The 19956-nt window shown below is 35.8% G+C and overlaps 1 protein-coding gene across 1 annotated transcript in view; it reads right to left on the bottom strand.

Annotated features, from left to right (window-relative positions):
* Window positions 1-5837: 5837 nt before the first annotated feature.
* Window positions 5838-19956, bottom strand: part of RGS17 (regulator of G protein signaling 17) — an 80529-nt gene continuing 66410 nt past the window's right edge. Inside the window, exons 3-5 of the mRNA XM_080805536.1 lie at window positions 15479-15568; window positions 13141-13375; window positions 5838-6882 (exon numbers count right to left, since the gene is read on the bottom strand). Of these exons, the coding sequence (XP_080661662.1) occupies window positions 6694-6882; window positions 13141-13375; window positions 15479-15568 (514 nt within the window). The 3' untranslated portion in view covers window positions 5838-6693. The remainder of the gene's footprint in view (window positions 6883-13140; window positions 13376-15478; window positions 15569-19956) is intronic.

The raw sequence follows: 19956 nt of genomic DNA, 5'->3' as shown, positions 1-19956 counted from the left end.
TTATAAAAGGTGAAAAAAATGTGAGAAGCAATAACTTTGTGGAATGCTATGAAGAATCCAGCCAGAAATTATATTCCCTAAAATGCATAAGCAATTTAAGTAATATAAATAAGTGTACCTTTTACTCCTATACTGTTACACCAATGAGGAAACAGTAACTTGTCTATGGATACATTGGTGAATTCTTTATTAATTCAAAACATTTTTTAAAAGTGTAATGCATGTGCATTTTACAATAATATCCATAGGTTTCCACAGTATAGTTAAATGAAAACAACTGTAGTTTGATTTACTTTGAAAACAAACAAAAAAAGATAGTTTGAGACTTCTGAATTTCCTTAAATTATTGTCATGCTCAAATTCTATTATTACATATTGAAGATTCTAGCATTTTCAGGAAGTCTATTATTTGTACATAGGTAAAATGATAAAATAGATTCAAGGATGGGGAAATAAAAACCCAAAACAACTTAAATTGGAGGAAAAATCATCTAGATTATCTATTCAATTTATAAGTACCTGCAGTTATTCTGACATTGCAAAATAACCAAGCATGTGTCTCAAGCTGCATTCATGCATTCAAAACTCCTTTATGGTCCACTATTATTAGTGGACTACAAAATAGAGATCATTAAGTACAATGAACATGGTAGCAAAAAATTGCACACATTCGGTATAAATTTTACAGAACCAAACACTGAAATTTTTTTTTTTTAATATTTGGCAAACACCCTAAAATCATAGACAAGAAGCTGTATTTATGACAGATAGGTTAAAGAAAAGGGGGAAAATCAAGTCTTTAACATTAATTCAATAAGCAGTGTTCATTGTTCTGTTGAGGGCAATATGGAAAAGCACTCAGCAAAATGATTATTGATTAAAATTACCTCTTACGACAAACTGAAGTCTTTACTATCCAAGCGATGTAGTGGATAAAGTAAAGATAATTCAAGGGAGAAAATTCACTTTCACCTCCATTAAGTGAATATTCAAGCTAACGGTTTTGGAGTTTTATTTTCCCATTGCACTTTCCAGTTTATTGTATTTTCATGGTATTTGTTAGCAGTCATTTAATGGAACCTAATAGCAGCGCTGAGGAATCTGCTCAGAATTTTTTTTACCTTAGCATTAATGTCCAGTACATTTACCTCTAATATGATCTCTTAATAATGTATTGCTTTGCAGTGGTGAAACCTAATAAACACTACCTCAACCATATGATCAATGTCAGTATTAACAGTGATAAGTCATAATGGTGGTATGTACCTCTGATAAGATGTGATATAAATGGCACTTTACTTCTGTGGTCTTCCCAAAACTGGTAACACCTGTCTAATCATAGGGAAAACAATCAGACAAATTCCAGTTGAGGGACATTTGACAAAGTACTAGACCAGTACTCTTCAATACTGTCAAGGTCATCAAAACCAAAAAATGTTTGAGAAGCTTGCAACTAAGAAGAACTTAAGAAGACAGGATGAGTAAATGTTATGTGTATGTTGAATGAAATCCTGTAACAAAAAAGACACTAGGTAAAAGTTGTGGAAATCTGAATAAAGCACGGACTTAATGCATCAATATTGGGTCATTAGTGTGACAAATGTCACAATGGGTGTGCAGTATATAGAACCTCTCTAGTATCTTTGCAATATTTCTGTGCATCTAAAACTTTTCTAACATTTAATGAAAATTTTTATGAACACACAACCACCTTTTATTCTTTTATTTTCGTATTTTCGTGGTAAAATTTTTAAAAAAATCATACCAGAATACTTTCTATTCCATGCCAATTTCAGTGTTTTCTAATGGCCAGTCTCTCATAACTTAGTTTTAGCTTTATTTCCACATGCTTATTTGGCAAATTATTTGATGTTTCTATTCTTCCTGTCCTTGGGAATGTTGTTTTATCTCCATTGGAAATAAAATTTTCAAATAATTTCATTTTATTTATCTTATTTAAACATTTATTTTAAGCCTACAATATTATACACACATATGCATACACACATCTATATACATATATCTGTGTACGCACATATGCATACACACATCTATATATATACATCTGCACGTGTGTCATCGAAAGAAACATACTTCTTGGTTGTATGTCAGTGTGATGTTCTTGAACTGAAAACTGAATTTCAGTCATCCTGAACAAGGCAGTAACAGATTCATACTGTCCTCCATCTTAAAATAAGCATGGTTGTATTTGTTTAATAAATAATTAAATCAGATTTTTAAAGTATGGTTTTCTGAAGAATAGGGGAAAAGTACATTAAAGTGGCATTTAATTCTTACATTCTTGAAGTGGGAATAATTACTGAGCTGGAGAACTTTGATAAAGTAATAATAATATATGTAACACTTTATTCTTTCTATATTGACTTCTTTTAATTCTCATGGCCACCCTGTAAATAGAGTATTCCCCATTTGAGGATGAGGAAGCTTGCTTAGAGAGGTTCAATATAATATTTGCCCAAAGTTCCATGAGACAGAAATGTAACTTGAATTCAAATTTGTAAGTAAAGCCTGGTATCTGGGAACAATAGTATCAATCTACGCACTATCATGTGTCATAAGGATACTATTAAGAACGTTGCAGGGAAGATCAGAAGCCAAGTTTTTGGTATCAGTTTTATTGATAAATACTTGCAGTTGTAACAAGTGAGGAATAACTCAAACTTTTACAGATTTAATACTGTTTTCTCAGGAGAACAAGCATTTTATATTGGTCAGAAATTTAAAAAGAACTGAAAAGAGCATGCAAATATAAATGTTTGCAAAATATATTTTGAAAATTAGGGTCGGAAGCTGTAAATATAAATACACAGGCAAGAAAGTTTTCTGGAACTGTCTTTATCACCTTTCAAAATAATATGCCATTGTATCCAGAGCAAAGTTTTAAAAATTTATGTTTGATAGGGTTCTATCTATAGACATTTAGACCTAAGAAGTTTCAGGTGGCTTTTGAAGGAGTTCTTATTTTCCTATTTTCTGATTGTATTTAAAATTTCTTCCTTCTATATTTATTCCTCAAAGCATCTGATATTTTGTATTTTTTGCAAATGTAACTTGTCACAGTTCCGATAATGACATTTTTTTCAATATGATAAAAGTGTATAGAAAAAATTGGATCATTCAATATTAAGAATCAGGTATTATTTTAAGTCCGCTTAATGGGGTGAAAATGTATTTTTGCCCCTAATATATAGACATTATTTACCTATGTCTGTAGTCCTTTGTAAAACTGAACTATCAGGTAAATATATGATATGCATTTCATTCTGTAAGTAAGAACCTAGGCAGCATTAAAGGATACTAATAAACACCCCATGCACCATGACCAAATATCAGAACTGGTCATCCTATGTACATATTTTAAGATTTTTTTTTTTTTTAAAGACCACATTATGGTCTTGATTTTTGCACTCCATAACATTGATATCAAAATTGTGTTTTGCTATTGTTGTTCATATGCCAGTGCACCCATTGTGCTTAGAGCTGCCCTATAACACTGTTGGAACATCTGTTTTACCTTTGGGTAAGATGATAACAATTATCCAGAGTGAAGAAGAAGAAGCATCAGCCATCCATTATTAGTGTGATCTATGTACAAGATCCATCTCTGAAGAAATCTGGCTCTCCAATTTAGTTATATGTATTTATATATAATCTATACCCTCCACTTTTCTTTCCATGATAGACACATCTGAATTTAGGCACTATAGAAAGAGCATGTGCATTAGCAGATGCTAACAATACACAAAGAAATCCTGACAATCTAAAACACAAAATGTACCTTCTAAAGTGCTAATTTGTCCCCAGGGAGGAATATATTCACTAGGAAAAATCAAATTCTACCATAACAAATATTGTGCTCTTGGAATGGTAGCATAGACACCAGTTGAGGGCTTTTTGTCTGTTTATTACAGCTCTGTAATTAAAACAGAAGGAGTTATACCATACTTTAAAAATTGGTAGAGTTGCAAATATACAGATAGACTCGTAGATAGAAACTTCAAACATTTTGAAATTAAATGAGAAACCTCCCCTTCCCCCCAAACGGGAATTTAGCGCAGAAATGCTCACATAACATGGCTACCAACATCCGATGTGTAAATCTGCTCTCGAATCATTCTCAACCCAACTTCCTAATCAGGTTTTAAAAGGATATACTAATTTTAAAGTCTGTATTCTACAAATGCCCAGGTTAGAGATTAGGACTCTTTAGAAGGGCCCTTATCTTTTACATTTGGTAAAATATTAAAGGTATTGTCAAACAGACAATTCATCTAATAGTCCAAAGTATCTTATAAAGATAACTTATGGCTAGCAGGTCACCATCATATATAGTAACAACAAGAATATAAAGTCTACGTGTAAAAAGATGGATGCATGCGTTGTATCATAGTATATTACATATTTTCTGGTCATGTGCACCAATTTATTGTGCCTCAAAGATAGCAACAAATATGATATTACAACATATATGTGAATACATCATAGAAGCATTATAAACTCAATTCTACTCAAGAAAAAATTAAATAATTTGGGAACAATAGAACTTCACAATAGAAGTGACGATTCTTATAGGTTTTTCTTCACTCTTTTGGAAAAAAAAATAGGACTTTTTGTAAACATCTTCGTAGCTATCTTTTTTCCAACATATTACGGAAAACTACTATTCAAATAGTAAATATCTAATTGACATGGATAAAGTAGGTTTTAACACACTAACACTTTCAGACAAAAACAGGCATTTGTTAAAAGAAGTGATTATTATAAATATTTTCTATCTTCTAACTACGTTTTCATAAATAATGTATTTAAAAGTGCTGAATATGGTAGGATAGTCAGCAACGCCAGTGTAAACAGAACATTTTGTTTTCTACTCCGCAAACTTTTTAATCCCATTTTGTCAAACACTGCAACAGTTAAAATATTTGCATAGGGAATAGATAATAGCCCTTTTAACCATATCTCCTGAATTCTATATAAATTAGAAAATCAAATTCACTTAAAAAAACAATCCTTGAAATGTCTTAAGTTTTATGGAAAAAAAAAAAACTTATGATGCCAACCTTTCAAGTAAAATAAATTTTAAAAAGAAAACCCCAAACTTGTTTATTTTAAAAATGTTTAATAAATTAAAAAATGAGAGGTAGTTAAAAAATGACAAAACCTATAATTTTAATATCATCCTTAATATAAGGCCAGTATTATCAGTGGATATAAATATTTTTAAAACTTTCACTTTAGGTGACTCACTACTATATTTATTAAGTTTAAGTTAAAAAAATAGCCTCCAGGGGATATTAATATTCAAATGCAACACCTTGATATAAATATGACACTGACTTTTCTGTGTGTGCACATGATAGGATACTGTTTTTTTGAGTGTCAAAAGTACATGCCAATATCAGGCAAGTATTCTGTCTTAAAGATTTAGTGGTACTTATAAAAAATAATATGGCAGCTAGAAGATTTGAGCACTGTACTGCCTTTCAATTATGGATGAGTATTAATAGTTTGGTTTTAACATTTTTAAAATAAGTCATTCTGAAGATACTATGAAAACAGTTAAGGTCTGAAGTAGAGAATTATCTTCTTCATAACCCTTACAAAACTTCTCTTGGTTAAAAACTTAGCTTTTCATTGGATTTTGCTTTCAAGGAAAATATGCCACAGGACAGATGCTATTCATCAAAATGTTTTATGATGCTACATTTAGGCATTCCTTTATTAAATCCTTTTTTTAAATATATATTCCAAAAACTAAGTTATCGAGCTTAGTATTTTTTTCTTGCTAAAGTACATACTTTACACAGCCATTTTAGAACTGGAGAGCCAGTCTTTAATAAATTAATTACAGTATTGGACATCTGATATATACATAGATTTTCCTCTATTACAATTAAAAACAATTATCACTCTTTGATTTGTCATTGAGATAGAATATCTTCAAATTGTTTTGTGCTTTTTTTTCTGTTTTCTTCTTCTTATTGTTTGTTTTGTTTTGTTTTGTTTTACGTAACAAACTATTCTGTAAAGAAAATGCCACAGTTTTGGCAGTGAACAACCAGAGGAATCCCCCATTAGGATTTCCCAACAAGCAGAGATAAATAGCTCTTTTTCCATGTACAGAAATATTGGCTTCAAAATGAGTGTACTGAACACAGTATATAACATGTTGAATACCATTGTTACAACTTAAAAATTGGCTTTTTCTCTCTTAGATTATATTTAAAAATGCAAACCACAGCCAATTTTTTGGCAATTATTTCTATAAGACCATATTGCACAAAAGTCCTTAAATACAGATATAAGTTATGCCATTGGATTAAATATTACAACAGCTATGTGGCAAATGAAGCAGTTTTACTTTGCACATGCAGTCTCTGGGGATACACTTAGGAGACTGTTCATAGGACTACAAATACAGTTTGCTTGCAAGTAGAATGAGTGTTGAATAAAACAAACTTAATTTGGCAATCCATTGTTTTCGTGTGGTGTTTTCTCCAAACTTAACCAGGATAACCTTGATAAAAATGGAGACAAAGACCATATGGTTGTATTTTCACAGTAGCCTGAGGAATGCTAAACTGTAGTTCTCCAGGAACTCAGTTTCTGGTGTAATTTAACTACTTTTATTTCCCATCCCAGCCCTCCAAAATGATTTTTTTTTAACGAAAATTAAGATTCAGAAGTAGAGCTGGCAGTACTTTCAACAAAGGACTTATAAATTTGAGAGTTCAAAAACCTTGGAAAAGAATCTCTGTGCATTAAGGTATATATCTGAAGTTGGGCATCTTCATACATGTGAGGATTAGGATCCAACAGATTTCTATTGATCACCTCTCTAACTCGAGAATCGAGACTGACCTAAAAAGAAATAAGAGCAGATACAGTAAATAAATTTTTTTTTCAAAAGATCTCAAGTCAACATAGTTTTGTGACATTTCAGAGAAACTTCAAAGAGTTAAATCCAACTACCTAAAATCTTAAGGTTACTTTTTTTTTTTTTTTTTTGAGGTTACCTCTTCCAAGATTACATAACCTTGCATACTTGTCTACCTTAAAAGTTGAACTAAAACAAAAAACAACTTGTCTTTTAAACCAGAAGTTTAGTTCACAGATATCCTGGCTTCCTGGGATTTATCTTTTCTATGCACTTACCCAGGAGTTTTTTACCATTTCTATTCATCGTTGAGGCACTGGAGAATTCCCTAGCCAGAAGACAAATTTATCTCCTCCTATTAGGTGACTGCTGGGGTGACTCTCTTGATGGGACATGGTAAAAATATGGCAGGAAGTAGTTCTCTGGCAAAAGTCAGCATGATATCTAGTGCTGATTCCTGATAGTTTTATATCCCAACAAATCCTGTAGTGTCAAAGTAAGAAACCAGGACTCTGGAAGGGTGTAGTAGAGCAAAACTAGAGCAGGCATGTCTTGGGGGTACTTGGCAAGGCACAGAGAACTATCTAGTCCTTATACAGAGATATATCTGAAGATCTCCGTCTGAGAGATTAAGGAGAACAATTGCTTAAAGTGGAGTCTTTGAAAGGAGAAATGTAAGTAGGAATTCAGAATATCTGTACAAGTAATCAGAACAGTGTTAGCGTAAATAAAGGGGTGCCTGGGTGGCTCAGTAGGTTAAGCCTCTGTCTTCGGCTCAGTTCCTGATCTCAGGGTTCTGGAATCGAGCCCCAGGTTCTGGAATCTGCGGCCCATGTAGAATTGGGTTGATTGCTATACCCCAGAGATGGGTCCTATGGGAGGGAAATGGTGATCCAGACTAAATGTCTATGGCTTAGTTAGACCAACATTATGGAAAAAATTAAATGTCTCTTGGCTGAGCTATATATTAATTCTTTAAAAATAAAGTTCTGGAAATGGATCATTTAAGGTTTTATTCTCCGTGCTATCTGAGCCATCTGAAGTCATCAAAAACAAAGTAATAAAAAATAGATTTTTTTCTGAGCTTTTTATTTAAAAATATTATTTATCTTTCTATTCAATAGAAATGTGTTGACACTGGAGTTCAAGCTGATCTCACACTGCCAAGTGGTGTTATGGTAAGGTGAAATCTTACCAAATACACTCAACTGTTTTTGTAAATGTTTTTGCTCCTACTTTCAAACTTGAGCAACTTTTTATTTCAACGGAGGAAGAAATGTTAGATGAGTGATAAAGAAGATCATTTATTTCTTAAATAACAGCATAATTAAATACAGTATAATTGCTTATGGTTAGAACCATATTATCTTAAGACAGAAATAAAATACCTTGAATTATTAAATGTCTTAAGTTCTCACTGTATAAATTTTATTTTATTTTCGTGCAAGTTAAAACCCACAGTGAAAGATCACAGAGAAAGTCATCCGACATTTAGTAACCTGTAACAAAAACTCATTTGGTATTTCTATTTAAAAAAGAAAATATTTACCTTAAGTTCTGCTTGTTTGGAAAGGCTGTCAGTCAAAAGCAGTGTAGAGAGGTCAAATAACAAGGATAAACCCCATGGGTGTAAAAATCTATAGTTTCATCTGGTGGTATCTTTGTGCTTCAGACTGTGGAACATCTATAATACAAGTTAGTGGGGTGGGGGGATCCCACCAAGGGCCTGAGCCATAGTCACCATAGGACTCAGGCACAACTGGATGGCTCATGATCCCATCTAATCTGGGGTCCAGTGCCTGTGGGACTGAGGAGTTTCCCATAAAGAAGTCATCCCAAGGGAAGAGAAAGTTGAGAAGCACAAGACGAGCTACCGTTGAGCAACCCGGCTCTGGTAGTAGTCAGTCCTCACAGACTCACATCTAGGTAGGGGAAGGGAAGGCACCATTCACAGTCACAGCATTAACTGAAAAAGAAGTACTCCCCGGGGTGGGGGGGGGGACGGGGCACCACATGGCTCCTGTGAGTTTGGCAGCATTCACCCAGCAGCAGCCGTAGCAGTGCTGGGAACGCTGGCAGTGTTGAGAGGTGGCAAGTGAAGTTTAGAAGGCTTAGGGGACTTTGTGGGAGGAGCTTGGAAGCTATTCCCTCACACAAGGAGCAGGAGACAGAGGAAGAAGAAAGGCAAGTGGCTTGCAAACATACAAATATGTTCCACCTGTAACTCCACAAACTAGTTGGAGTTGAGAGCTGAAGGTTCACCAAGAGTGGAACGAAAGCGGAGGCAATGAAGTTACTAAAGCTATTAATTTTTCTGGGTTTGTCTTTTCAATGTTTAATAAATATAAACTGCCCTCCGTGTCTACAATCTGCAGTAAGAGTACCGTCAATCTTAAATTCCTCTTTACTACCCCCATTGATTCTCTCTTTGAGAACATCACATAAAAAAATATACTTTTGAAAAGTGCTGTTCTTTACGTGTTTTGCTTTTTTTCAATTGAACATTTGTCCTTTCCCTCTCGAAATATACACTATACCAAAAAATGAAGGCTATACTATCCCCAGATTACAAACATCTATTTTATAACATAAAGCTCAAATTATTTAAAATGCATAAAACGTGCTCTTCAAGTAATGAAATATAATTTCAAACACACTGGCTCCATGAAAAAAAAAGTTATCTAAATATAAATAATTTTAAGAATGTAGACTTTCTCTACATTTAACCAAGAGGAACATGATAACGCTATCAAATTAAGATAAAATGAGGCTAGTGAAGAAAAATGAGGTTCTAGTTAAGAATGGAATCCTGACAATTTTTATTTAGTCCTTATTTTATAAATGATTCAAATTTTCATGTTCTTTAAAAACATTCAAAGTAAACAGAAACAGTTACAGAATTTCAGAGGTAGAAAGGCCAGATTATCTAGTCCCCAAATGGGAAATCGATCCCAACTCTAACAGTTTGTAGCCTGGCTGCTTTGAATACTGCATTGAAAGAAATTCTCCGGTTGAATCTGGGTATAGCAGTTAGAACCATGATTGATTAGCCACGTTACTTGGTGGAGAGAATGGAGTAGTAGCACAAGAGCCTTACAGTTGTCATTCTGGATTTGGTTTACTAGTCTCCGTGTCCCGTTTTATCTTTATTTTCGTAAACAAAGCAACAGAACAACAAATCAGAGAAGTGAACTGATTTTTCCCAGGCCACATGATCAGCTTGAAGCAGATCCAGCACCAGAATCCCATGCACCTGAATGATGAGTTCAGTGCTCTTATTACTATATGGTCAGGGCTGTCTCGATGTGACATGTATTCTCTCCCGTGATGAAAAACAACATTGGAAGGGTGACAACTCGGTATCATCAGACAGTTATTAATGTATTGTGGCTGATCAGAGATTTTTTGCACAGAAAGGTCAGTGAGATGTAACAGTTTAGAAAGGACTCTGGGTGGGCAGAAAGTGCATGCCATTTTGTGAGTGTCTCAGTGAGTCAGGTCATGGTTCAAGAGCAAATATATTTATATCTTGGCTTAAAATATAACATAAACAATTTTCTTTTATAATTGTAAATATCTACTTTTGGTTTATTTGTTTTTGCTAATAGACAATGATCAAATGTAATTACTATGTTGACAGGAGAACAATCCTTTGGCTAAACAAAGGCACTTCGTGTGAGTTGGGGGAAATTGGAGGGGGAAACAAACCTGAGAGACTGTGGACTCTGAGAAAGAAACTGAGGGTTTTGGAGGGGAGGGGGGTGGAGGGTTGGGTGAGCCTGGTGGTGGTTATTAAGGAGGGCACGTATTGCATGGAGCACTGGGTGTGGTGCACGAACAATGAATTTTGGAACACACACACACACACAAAATATAATTAAAATAGAAAGAAAAAAAAGGCACTTCGTATAGTCCAATCATTTAGATTCTATGTCAAGAGTTATTTACAAGTGAGTACACAAGTAGCAAAATGATAAAAATGTGCATTTTGCTTCCCTCTGTGTGTGTGTGTGTGTGTGTGTGGTATTTTGAGGATATTAAAGATTGGGTAATGGCCCAAATATAGATACACAAAAGAGAAAAGATATATTTCTGTTACACTAAATATTAGTCCATTTAACTTAGGAAAGGTAGTGCTTTTGATCAGAAAATAGTATTTTAATGACTTTTTGGTGAAACTCATATTCAAAATAAATTAGGCTAAAACAAAACTCCATTACTTTTGCAAAAGCAATGAAAATCCTATAGTTTATAGTTCAGTAGTCAATAACTAAAATAGCTTGAAACTGTGGCCCAAAGAAGTAATTTTATGAAAACTGTTTGTTTTACAAAGCTCCATTAATCAGTGACACCTGAAAATCGGGAGTATGAAGACAATGGGAAAGTGTTTCCCATAAAAACTAAAAACTAGTAAATGAAGACTGTGGAATAAAGGAAGACTGTGAAATAAAGGAAAACTAGTGAATGAAGACTGTGAAATAAAGTACTTCATGTGGAGAATATTTTTTCTACCAACATTGTTTTAAAGTAGAACACCCATCATAGATAGTACAAAGAATGGACTAGATAATCAAGGCCATTACCATTTTCACATGATACATAATATATATTTTGGGGAGAGAAATGGGCTAGATAATCTTCCCAAATGACAATTATGTGCAACAGAAGCACATCATTGGGCACATTTGGATCGTTGGATATCTTTGCCATGTCATGCAAATTTAAAATAAAAATAAGAATGAAATGCATATGCTAATAAAATCCAAGAAGAAGTGGCTAGGTGCTGAGCTTCCAGATAGACTACAAACCTGAAGCATGTAGTTCTGAGGTTAGAACCACAAAGTAGCATCTATAAGAAATGCACTGAGGCTACAGAAAAAAAAAATTCGGCACACCTTGTTTCCAGGAATACTTTCTCTACATTAATGAGGGAAATAAAAAAATAAAACAATCTTTGTATATCCAATTCCAGATCTCTCATCTTGTGGAGACAATACTCTTCGGGTCCTCTGGAATACCAATGGTAATTATAACTTAACTAACACACTTTTAAAACTTACTAAGGCACACCTTATTAGAAGAGAAATAGTTTGTGTAGCCTTCCAAACATAGACGTGAATTCGTTTTATAGATCTCAGGGTGAGGGGTGTAGGGCAGGTTGGGGCCACATCCCGGACTGGAGGAAGCCCCAGTGAGCAGAGCCCATTTCCAGGCAATATTGTAGGTGGGCACACAGGAGAGGAGTGTGGAGCCGAAGGCGCCAGATCAGGACATTTCAGTGCACAGAGACAGGAAAGACAAAAAGAGGGTGGTGTGGAGAACAGAAGGCATTCAGGAACCTCTAAATTCAAATGCTTTAAAGCATGTCTGGAACTCTGTCACTCAGCACTGCAGAGGCCTGGCTACCCTACTAATGCCTCCCTCATCAAGTCCCTTTCACTCCGGCAGCTGCAGCATTACTCAGGATCAAATTATTTTTTAAAAAGTTAATGGAAAAGTATTAATTTGTTTGCTTGAAATGTTCCTTATTAATTAGGCATGTTTCAGCAATGACAAAAAAAAAAAAAAAAGCTTGCACTTTCAGTAACAGGATAACTGAAATAAATAAAAGAATTGCTATTACCCGTCTCTCTCCTAAGAATATTAATGGGTCATAAAGACCCATTCTTTAATCCTGTAAAAATTCTACCATGAGCATCAATAAACACAGTAGCTTTTTTTTTTTTTTTTTAAAGCTCCTATTAGAGGTTTTCAAACTGGTGTGTACATGGAAAGCTTGTTAAAAGTCCAGATTCCTGGGCTCTATTTCCAAAAATTCAGATTCAGAAGTCCTGGGTAGGCCTCTAGAATTTGCTTTTCAAACAAATGCTCCAGGTGATCCTTAGACAGGAGATCTGGGGACCACACTCAGAGAAAAACTGCCCCACAGTAAATTCTTCTTTTCCTCTTTAGCATAAGTCACTGTATTAAGCAAACTGTATTTAAGAGGCTTTGCAGTGTTAGTTCTGAAAAGCAAGTAGCCAGCCCCACGGTTCAGAGAGAGATAAATGATCAAAGCATAGTGGGGAAACCTAGCCTTCACACGTATGTTCAGGTAGGTTCTCAGAGTAAAATGTAAATTATCTCCCCAGGGAAGCCTTCTAGCCTGTCCACACCCCATGCATTACCCGACGCGGACAGAGGTCCCTTTGGGATCATCCTTGGTCTTAGGAAGCCCACATTCATATTTTCCAGATTTTTACCTCTTTTGGTGATAGTATAGAAATGTAATCTTCATAGATCATTCTGGCCTTTTCTTCAATTACTTTTTTGTTCTGCTCTTTCTTTAAGTCTTCACAGGCAAGCCAGAAAAGTAGGTTCTCTTCACTGTATTCTGTTCGGAGAAACTCTCTGAAAAGGTTTCTTCCTGCTGGGGCCTTCATCATCTTGTCAAAATTTTGAGACCAGGACAAGACTTCATCTGAAGTGGGGTTTTGGCTGCAAAGACAGAATTGGGCCATTATCGAAGGCAACTGTGACCTAAGAATACTTGGTCCGCAGAGGGGAGAAAAGATAGAAATTGCTGTTCATTTGCTGCCATCTAGTGGTCATCGGCAATTATTTTGCTCTGATCCAACAAGTATCTGCGAGGACGAGGCTAGTTATTTCTGGTTATTAAAAAAAATTCGTTTAGGCACAAACGTGTGTTAGGGAGCAAAGCATTCAAACAGCAAAGGGCTATACACACTATTTCGCACGGTCATCATAATTCATAATGAAGCCTGGAAATGTTCAAACCTTAACAATATATTGCAAATTGACAGACACCCTAAGCATTAATTTGAAGGGCAAATTGAATTTTTTGTTTGCGTTTTTTAATTTATGTATTTACATTTTTTGATGTATATTTTAACTTTGAAGCCATAAGGTACTGCTTCTCTTTTTCTCTCTGACAGGTACTTTTTCATTTGTCACTGGTTCTAAAATAAGTACATTGTATGCACTTGTCGCATATTTTCCTACGCTCTAGTATTACTCTATTAAAGTATTATGAATAGAGTATTACCCATGAATGGAATTATTAGAGCTAAAAATCTCAAGGCCTTTATAATGACACTGAGGACTTTCTAGATACTTATATTTAAGTTTTCAGTGGCTATGTTCATGCAGAAACCACCAGTTGTTACTCCATTTGGTTATACTTCAAAGAAATGGAAAGAGAAGCTTAGAGAGTCTTATGGTTTAATTGATCCCGATCTTGCTTTCCTATCCATCGGTTTACTTAAGAATTTTCCAACCTCCTCCAAAAGTTAAAAGAGGACTGCCCTACGATCCAGCGATGGCGCTATAGGTATTTACCCAAAGAATACAAAAGCACTAATCCCAGGGGTACATGCAGCCCAATGTTTACAGCAGCATTATCTACAATAGCCAAATTATGGAAAAAACACAAGTGTCCATCATTTGATGAATGGGTAACGAAGACATGGTGTATATATACAATGGAATATTACTCAGCAACGACATGGATGGAACGAGAGAGTATTCTGCTAAGTGAAATAAATCTGAGAAAGAAACACCATATGATTTTACTTATATAGGGAATTTAAGAAACAAAACAAATGAACAAAGCAGGGGAAAAAAAGGGGGGAGCAAAGCAAGAAACAGACTTTTAACTATAGAAAACAAACTAATGGTTACCAGAAGGGAGGTGGGTGGGAGGATGGGAGAAATAAATGTTGGGGATTAAGGAATGCGATTGTCGTGATGAGCACAGGGTGTTGTATGGAAGCGCTGAATCCCTGCATTATACACATAAAACTAACATTATACTGTATGTCAACTGGAATTTTTTTAAAAAGGTCAAAAACAGGGAAAGAAAAAAAAAGAATTTTCCAACCCAAAATACATTTGGTCCGAGAAGTATTTATATTTTATTTTTTCTTATTTTTTTGACGATGTATATGAAATAGATTTGTTACTGATCCAAAATGTCTGAACTTCCTCTTTCACTTAAAAAAGTTTAAAGGTGGAAAAATTACTATGAGGCACCAACATTAAAATCTTTTCATAGGAAGCAGAAAAAGAAAGCACCTATCTTCATATAACTAATCGACTTATATTTTAATTTTACTCTGTAGATACTGCAATGAGAACTTGATTCTCATTTTGGAGAAAATACCTGGGTAGAATCTGTTCTGACGGAAATGGGATCAGGGACCAGGTGGGTGCCCTTTCTGACTAACTGAGGTAATTACATATCTTTTTCTGTGTTTCAGACTCTTCCCTGAGGAAGAGAAAAGCTTAGAAAAAATATTCACGGAAAGAGAAGAATTAGGGCAATCAGGGGCTCATTCATCTTAACAGTCATTACTTTTTGAAAGAGAGAGATAAACTCAGGCAGTGTTTTAGCTGATCGCTTAACACAGCTAATAGAAAAATTGATGAAAAGCAGTTGCTGTCACAAAATAAGATCTCCCGGACTGAGAAGGCATTCATTTCACAAAACCATTTTGAGGAGCACCAGGACACAAGGGCTAATGCTCCAGCACTGAGTAGATGTCAAGTACAAGACACAGTTACAAGGGGAAGCACACTTACCATTCCTCTAAGACCTGGATGCTCTCCATTTTTGTGGTATGCGCGGGTCTTCCTGCATTTTCCCCTCTTTCTTCGTTCCTAACGGTGAGGCTGCAAGGCAGTATAACATTTTATTTTGTCTATAGGGAAAACTAATCATTTAAAGAAAAGAAAGAAAAATTGCAGGAAATTATTTCACACAAGAATTTTATTCTCAACTATGTGAGAATATATAAAGTACACGAAGAGTGACACCATTTAACAATGATGGGGAAGTCTGTGTTCACTAAAGAAATGAAAAGAATTAGTTAATGAAATGATGAAGTAAATAATCTCAAATTGGATCCTGTTATACATTCTGACTTCATCCTTACATCATTTGGATTACTTAAAATCTCCCAAGATCCTTCACATGATTATGTGCTTTAATATTTGATATGCACCATTATATTGCTCCTTGGAGTAGTGTCATCTTGAATTTTGGTTACTTCTAGTCATAGTTTGCTTTCCATTTGTTTTCTCCCACGGATAGCGAAAAAGATAACATGTTTCAGAATCTGCAACAACATTTGCTAAATTCACATCATCATTTTCTGCATCCGAGGTGTTCTGTCCCTGATACCATCACTCCTCCATCCACTCAAGTTTGAACTACTAGATTTATATTTGACTTCGTCTTTGCCCTTTCCTCCCACTTAGTCCGTCTTCAATGTCTTAGAAGAGACAGGCCAGCCACTGTGAGGGTCTGGGTAGAAGCACTGGGTCAGAGGCATGTCTGTCTCTAGGATGTAAAGTTCTGCAGGACTATAAGAGCTAGGATAATCCCATGGGCTTTAGTAACCCAGAACAAGAACTGTCTGATTCAGAGAAACTGCCCCTGAGCAGCACAACAGAGTGAAACCCTCAAGGCTCTAGGTATAAACAAGACGTAACAAGGGAGGTCATGGGTGATACTAAGAAGCAGGGTGGTTGGGGCTCAGTGGGTTAAAGTCTCTGCCTTCGGCTCAGGTCATGATCTCAAGGTCCTGGGATCGAGCCCTGCATCTGGCTCTCTGCTCAGCGGGGAGCCTGCTTCCCCCTCTCTCTCTGCCTGCCTCTCTGCCTACTTGTGATCTCTGTCTGTCAAATAAATAAATAAAATCTTAAAAAAAAAAAAGAAGAAGAAGAAGAAGCAGGGTGGTTGGGATGACTCAGCAGCCCTGAAAAGTCAAGCTACTGAAGTAGCAAACTGATCCCTCTGTCTAGAAGTCAAGAAACTTCATGGGAGCCTGTCAGGGAGCAAAAGTCCAGACAACATGTCTTTTATTGGTCAGACGTTCATTTATTCAACAAGGGGAAATGGAACCATCATTTCCTAGTGCCTATTATGTGCCCTTTTCTCTTTAATTTTGTTATCCCCATTTTATAGATGAGAAAAGTGAGCCACAGAGCTTCTAGCAGTTTGGCCCAACGTCACACCCTAAATATGTCGTATGGTTGGAATGTGAATCCAGTTCTGTCACACAAATCTGTAATCTTTATTGAGTATCTAATAAAACCATGCTCTCTGATAGGCGTCGAGGCAATAGACTACTTGTGTGAATTCAGAAAAGGGACACTAACAAAGGTTGTGAAGAAGGAAGGGATTAGCAGGACAAGAATTGCAACAAGCTATTGTTCTTAATCTGAAAAGCAGAGACATTGGCTCATTCATTCATTCTTTTTTTTTTTTTTTTTTTAAGATTTATTTGAGAGAGAGAGAGAGAGAGAATGAGTTGGGGAGGAGCAGAGGGAGAGAATCCTCAGGCAGGCCCTGTGCAGAGTGCAGAGCCCAACACCGAGCTCAGTCTCACAACCCACGAGATCATGACCTGGGCCAAAATCGAGAGTCGGACACGTAAGCGACTGAGCCATCCAGGCATCCAAACATTAATTCATTCTTTGATTCTCATGGGCAAGGGTAAGGATAGAGAGAATGCTGGAAGAATCTAAGGAAGGGAGGCCGACCTGCCACTGCGATTAGACCGGAAGATCTCCTCGGGAAAGTGAACTGCCTCCAGAAAAGAGAACTCGATGGGAATTGCAAAAGTGGTGTGGCTCAAAGGATTCTGGGAAGCAGAAACGGGAGCTGAGTGTTAAACACCCAGCAAACTGACCAGTGCTCTGCAGAGAGCCAGCAGTTCCAGGATTAGAACCCTCTAAGCCTTCAGGGTGGGGTAGCCGTGAGGAAAACAGTGAGGTGGGACTCAGGGAGGGCAGCACAGTTGTTTATGTCTCTGCGTGAGGATACTGTGAATACATCTGTAGTTTGACGGAGTCTAGAACCCTCAGCCCTCCGTGTAGCAACACACGTGGGTCAGGGATGTGTTCAAGAGGAGGCCCCATTACCTTCTCAAAGTGTCTTTGAGTAGGAGTGCTTCTCTGGAATTTGATATCTTTCCAGTAATTATGGGAAAGTGGGTGGGAGGAGGTAAGAATACATATTGACAACATCCTGTGAAATTTCCTGGGAGAAAGTCATGATGCCAAATCTATAAAATACGCAAAATTTTTGTAAATTCTGGAAAGACTGTATTTAAATAGGAAATTAATACTCATTCTGCCACGCTTTACTGAGCTTGTGTGTGTATGTGTGCACACACAGTAAGGTACCATAGAAAGGTCAGACAATGAGCTTGTTTTCACTGATTAAATAATAAACCCCTTGAGAATTTATTTCTGTTACATTTCCACAGTGTCCCACAGTGTGTGCACACAAACGCAACTATATTTCACTTTATGCAATATCTTAGAAAAAAGATTGTTCTCTATTGTGTCCCTGATGTAGAGTAACAAATCTGGAATCCACATGCATGATTCACAAGTTTCTGAACATGAATTCTGGCTCTTGTATCTGTTTCTGCGATATTTACAAACATCCCAAATGCCACCATATTAGAGTGATCATCATGAAATACTGGTCTGTGTTTATATCTTTCATTTCTACAGATGGCAAAATATGGACACACATTTGTACTAAAACTGCTTATAATAGATATTCAATAACTGCTTAATGTTCAGTGTTTACTCCATTGGATTCAATACTGCCCTGTAGAAAGAAATTGACTTCAGCAATTGTCAAGTGTCGTTTTGATTAACTTTCCTTTACTACCATTCTGAAAAAAAAAATTGGTTTCAAAGTTCCAATTATCAAGAACTGTTAATAACTCCACTTTAAGATGAAGAGAAATGGAAGAAATGATAGAGGAATTGGCACTAAACTGCTTGCCATGTATGTTTTAGGAATGACTAATGTCGGTCTCCAGTTTCACCTTGTCTTGCTCTAAGTAATACAGAAGAGTTTTTTTTTTTTTTAAGGTAATAAACAACAACATATTTAGAAATATTTGCTCTAAATCAACATATACATACATGGTTCATGTGCTTGAGAAAAGCTCTAAAAGTAAATCAAACTTAAAAGTCGCGAGGGGTCATGTAGAGACATGTTTGTTGTTGTTGTTGTTGTTGGTTTGCTTTTTTACTTTTACAATGTTTGTAACATTCTTAACTAACTTTTCTGCTCTTTAAGCAACTGAAGCCATAAAGAGAACAGAATGCATGTACAGTGCTCACTGTGGGAGTTCTGATCAAAGCTTGAGTATTTTATAGAAGACAGTGCCAATAATCTGGGATAAGTCTACTAAAATAAGCATTTAAAATCCCATTAGAAATTTTCTAGAATGGTGACTTTGAGAAGGGAGAAATACATTTGAAAATACAGAAAATAAGGAAATACGCCTTCTTTGTGTGTGGGTGAATTTTTTGTTTGCTTACAGGGCAGCTGGGCGAATGGGATGGGGAAAATATTACCCGCTGCCCGTTACAGACCTAACCTACTGATTCATCTTTGTGGATGTGTGTGGGGCCTATTTTGGAAGACAGTCTACTTTTGTAGGAAAAACAACTGGTTTTTAGGGAGAGCCCTAGAAATGGTTGCAAATAAGATGAAAACTTTGCAGTAGCCATGGTAACTCTAGGATGGAGGCCGGTCACAAAACCACATAAATTTACACAAAATCTCAGCTAAAGAATCAATATGATCCTTGAATTCAATTCACTGTGACATCAAGGCTCAAGAAAGATCCGCTGTCATTGGTAAAGACAGACACTATTCAATATTTTAAAATTCTCATAGTATATCAGTGTTTCATTTCTTTCTTTCTTTCTTTTTTTTTTTTTTTTAAATTTAACAGCTTCTACCTCAAATTTTCCAGGCAAAAATGGAATCAACATCCTTCAGGCTCTGAAAAAAAAATTGGTACATTATTCTTTAAATGTTTCATTTCTTCCCCCAGTAAAAATACCATGGTAAAATAATATTACAGCTTTATTTAGGAGTCAACAACAATTTATAAATATGTATGAGACACCTGGCCCATGCGATGTTGCCTGGGTTGGAAAGTCAAGATGAATATGACAGAGCTTCCAGAACTGAAAAGCTCTGACAGGTAAATAAGCATCACACGGCACTGTAATGAGAG

Source organism: Martes martes, assembly GCF_963455335.1.
Source record: "Martes martes genome assembly, chromosome: 6".
In the NCBI taxonomy this organism is placed as follows: domain Eukaryota; kingdom Metazoa; phylum Chordata; class Mammalia; order Carnivora; family Mustelidae; genus Martes; species Martes martes.
Note: the sequence above shows the minus strand (reverse complement) of the source record. Positions and strands in the feature narration are given on the sequence as shown.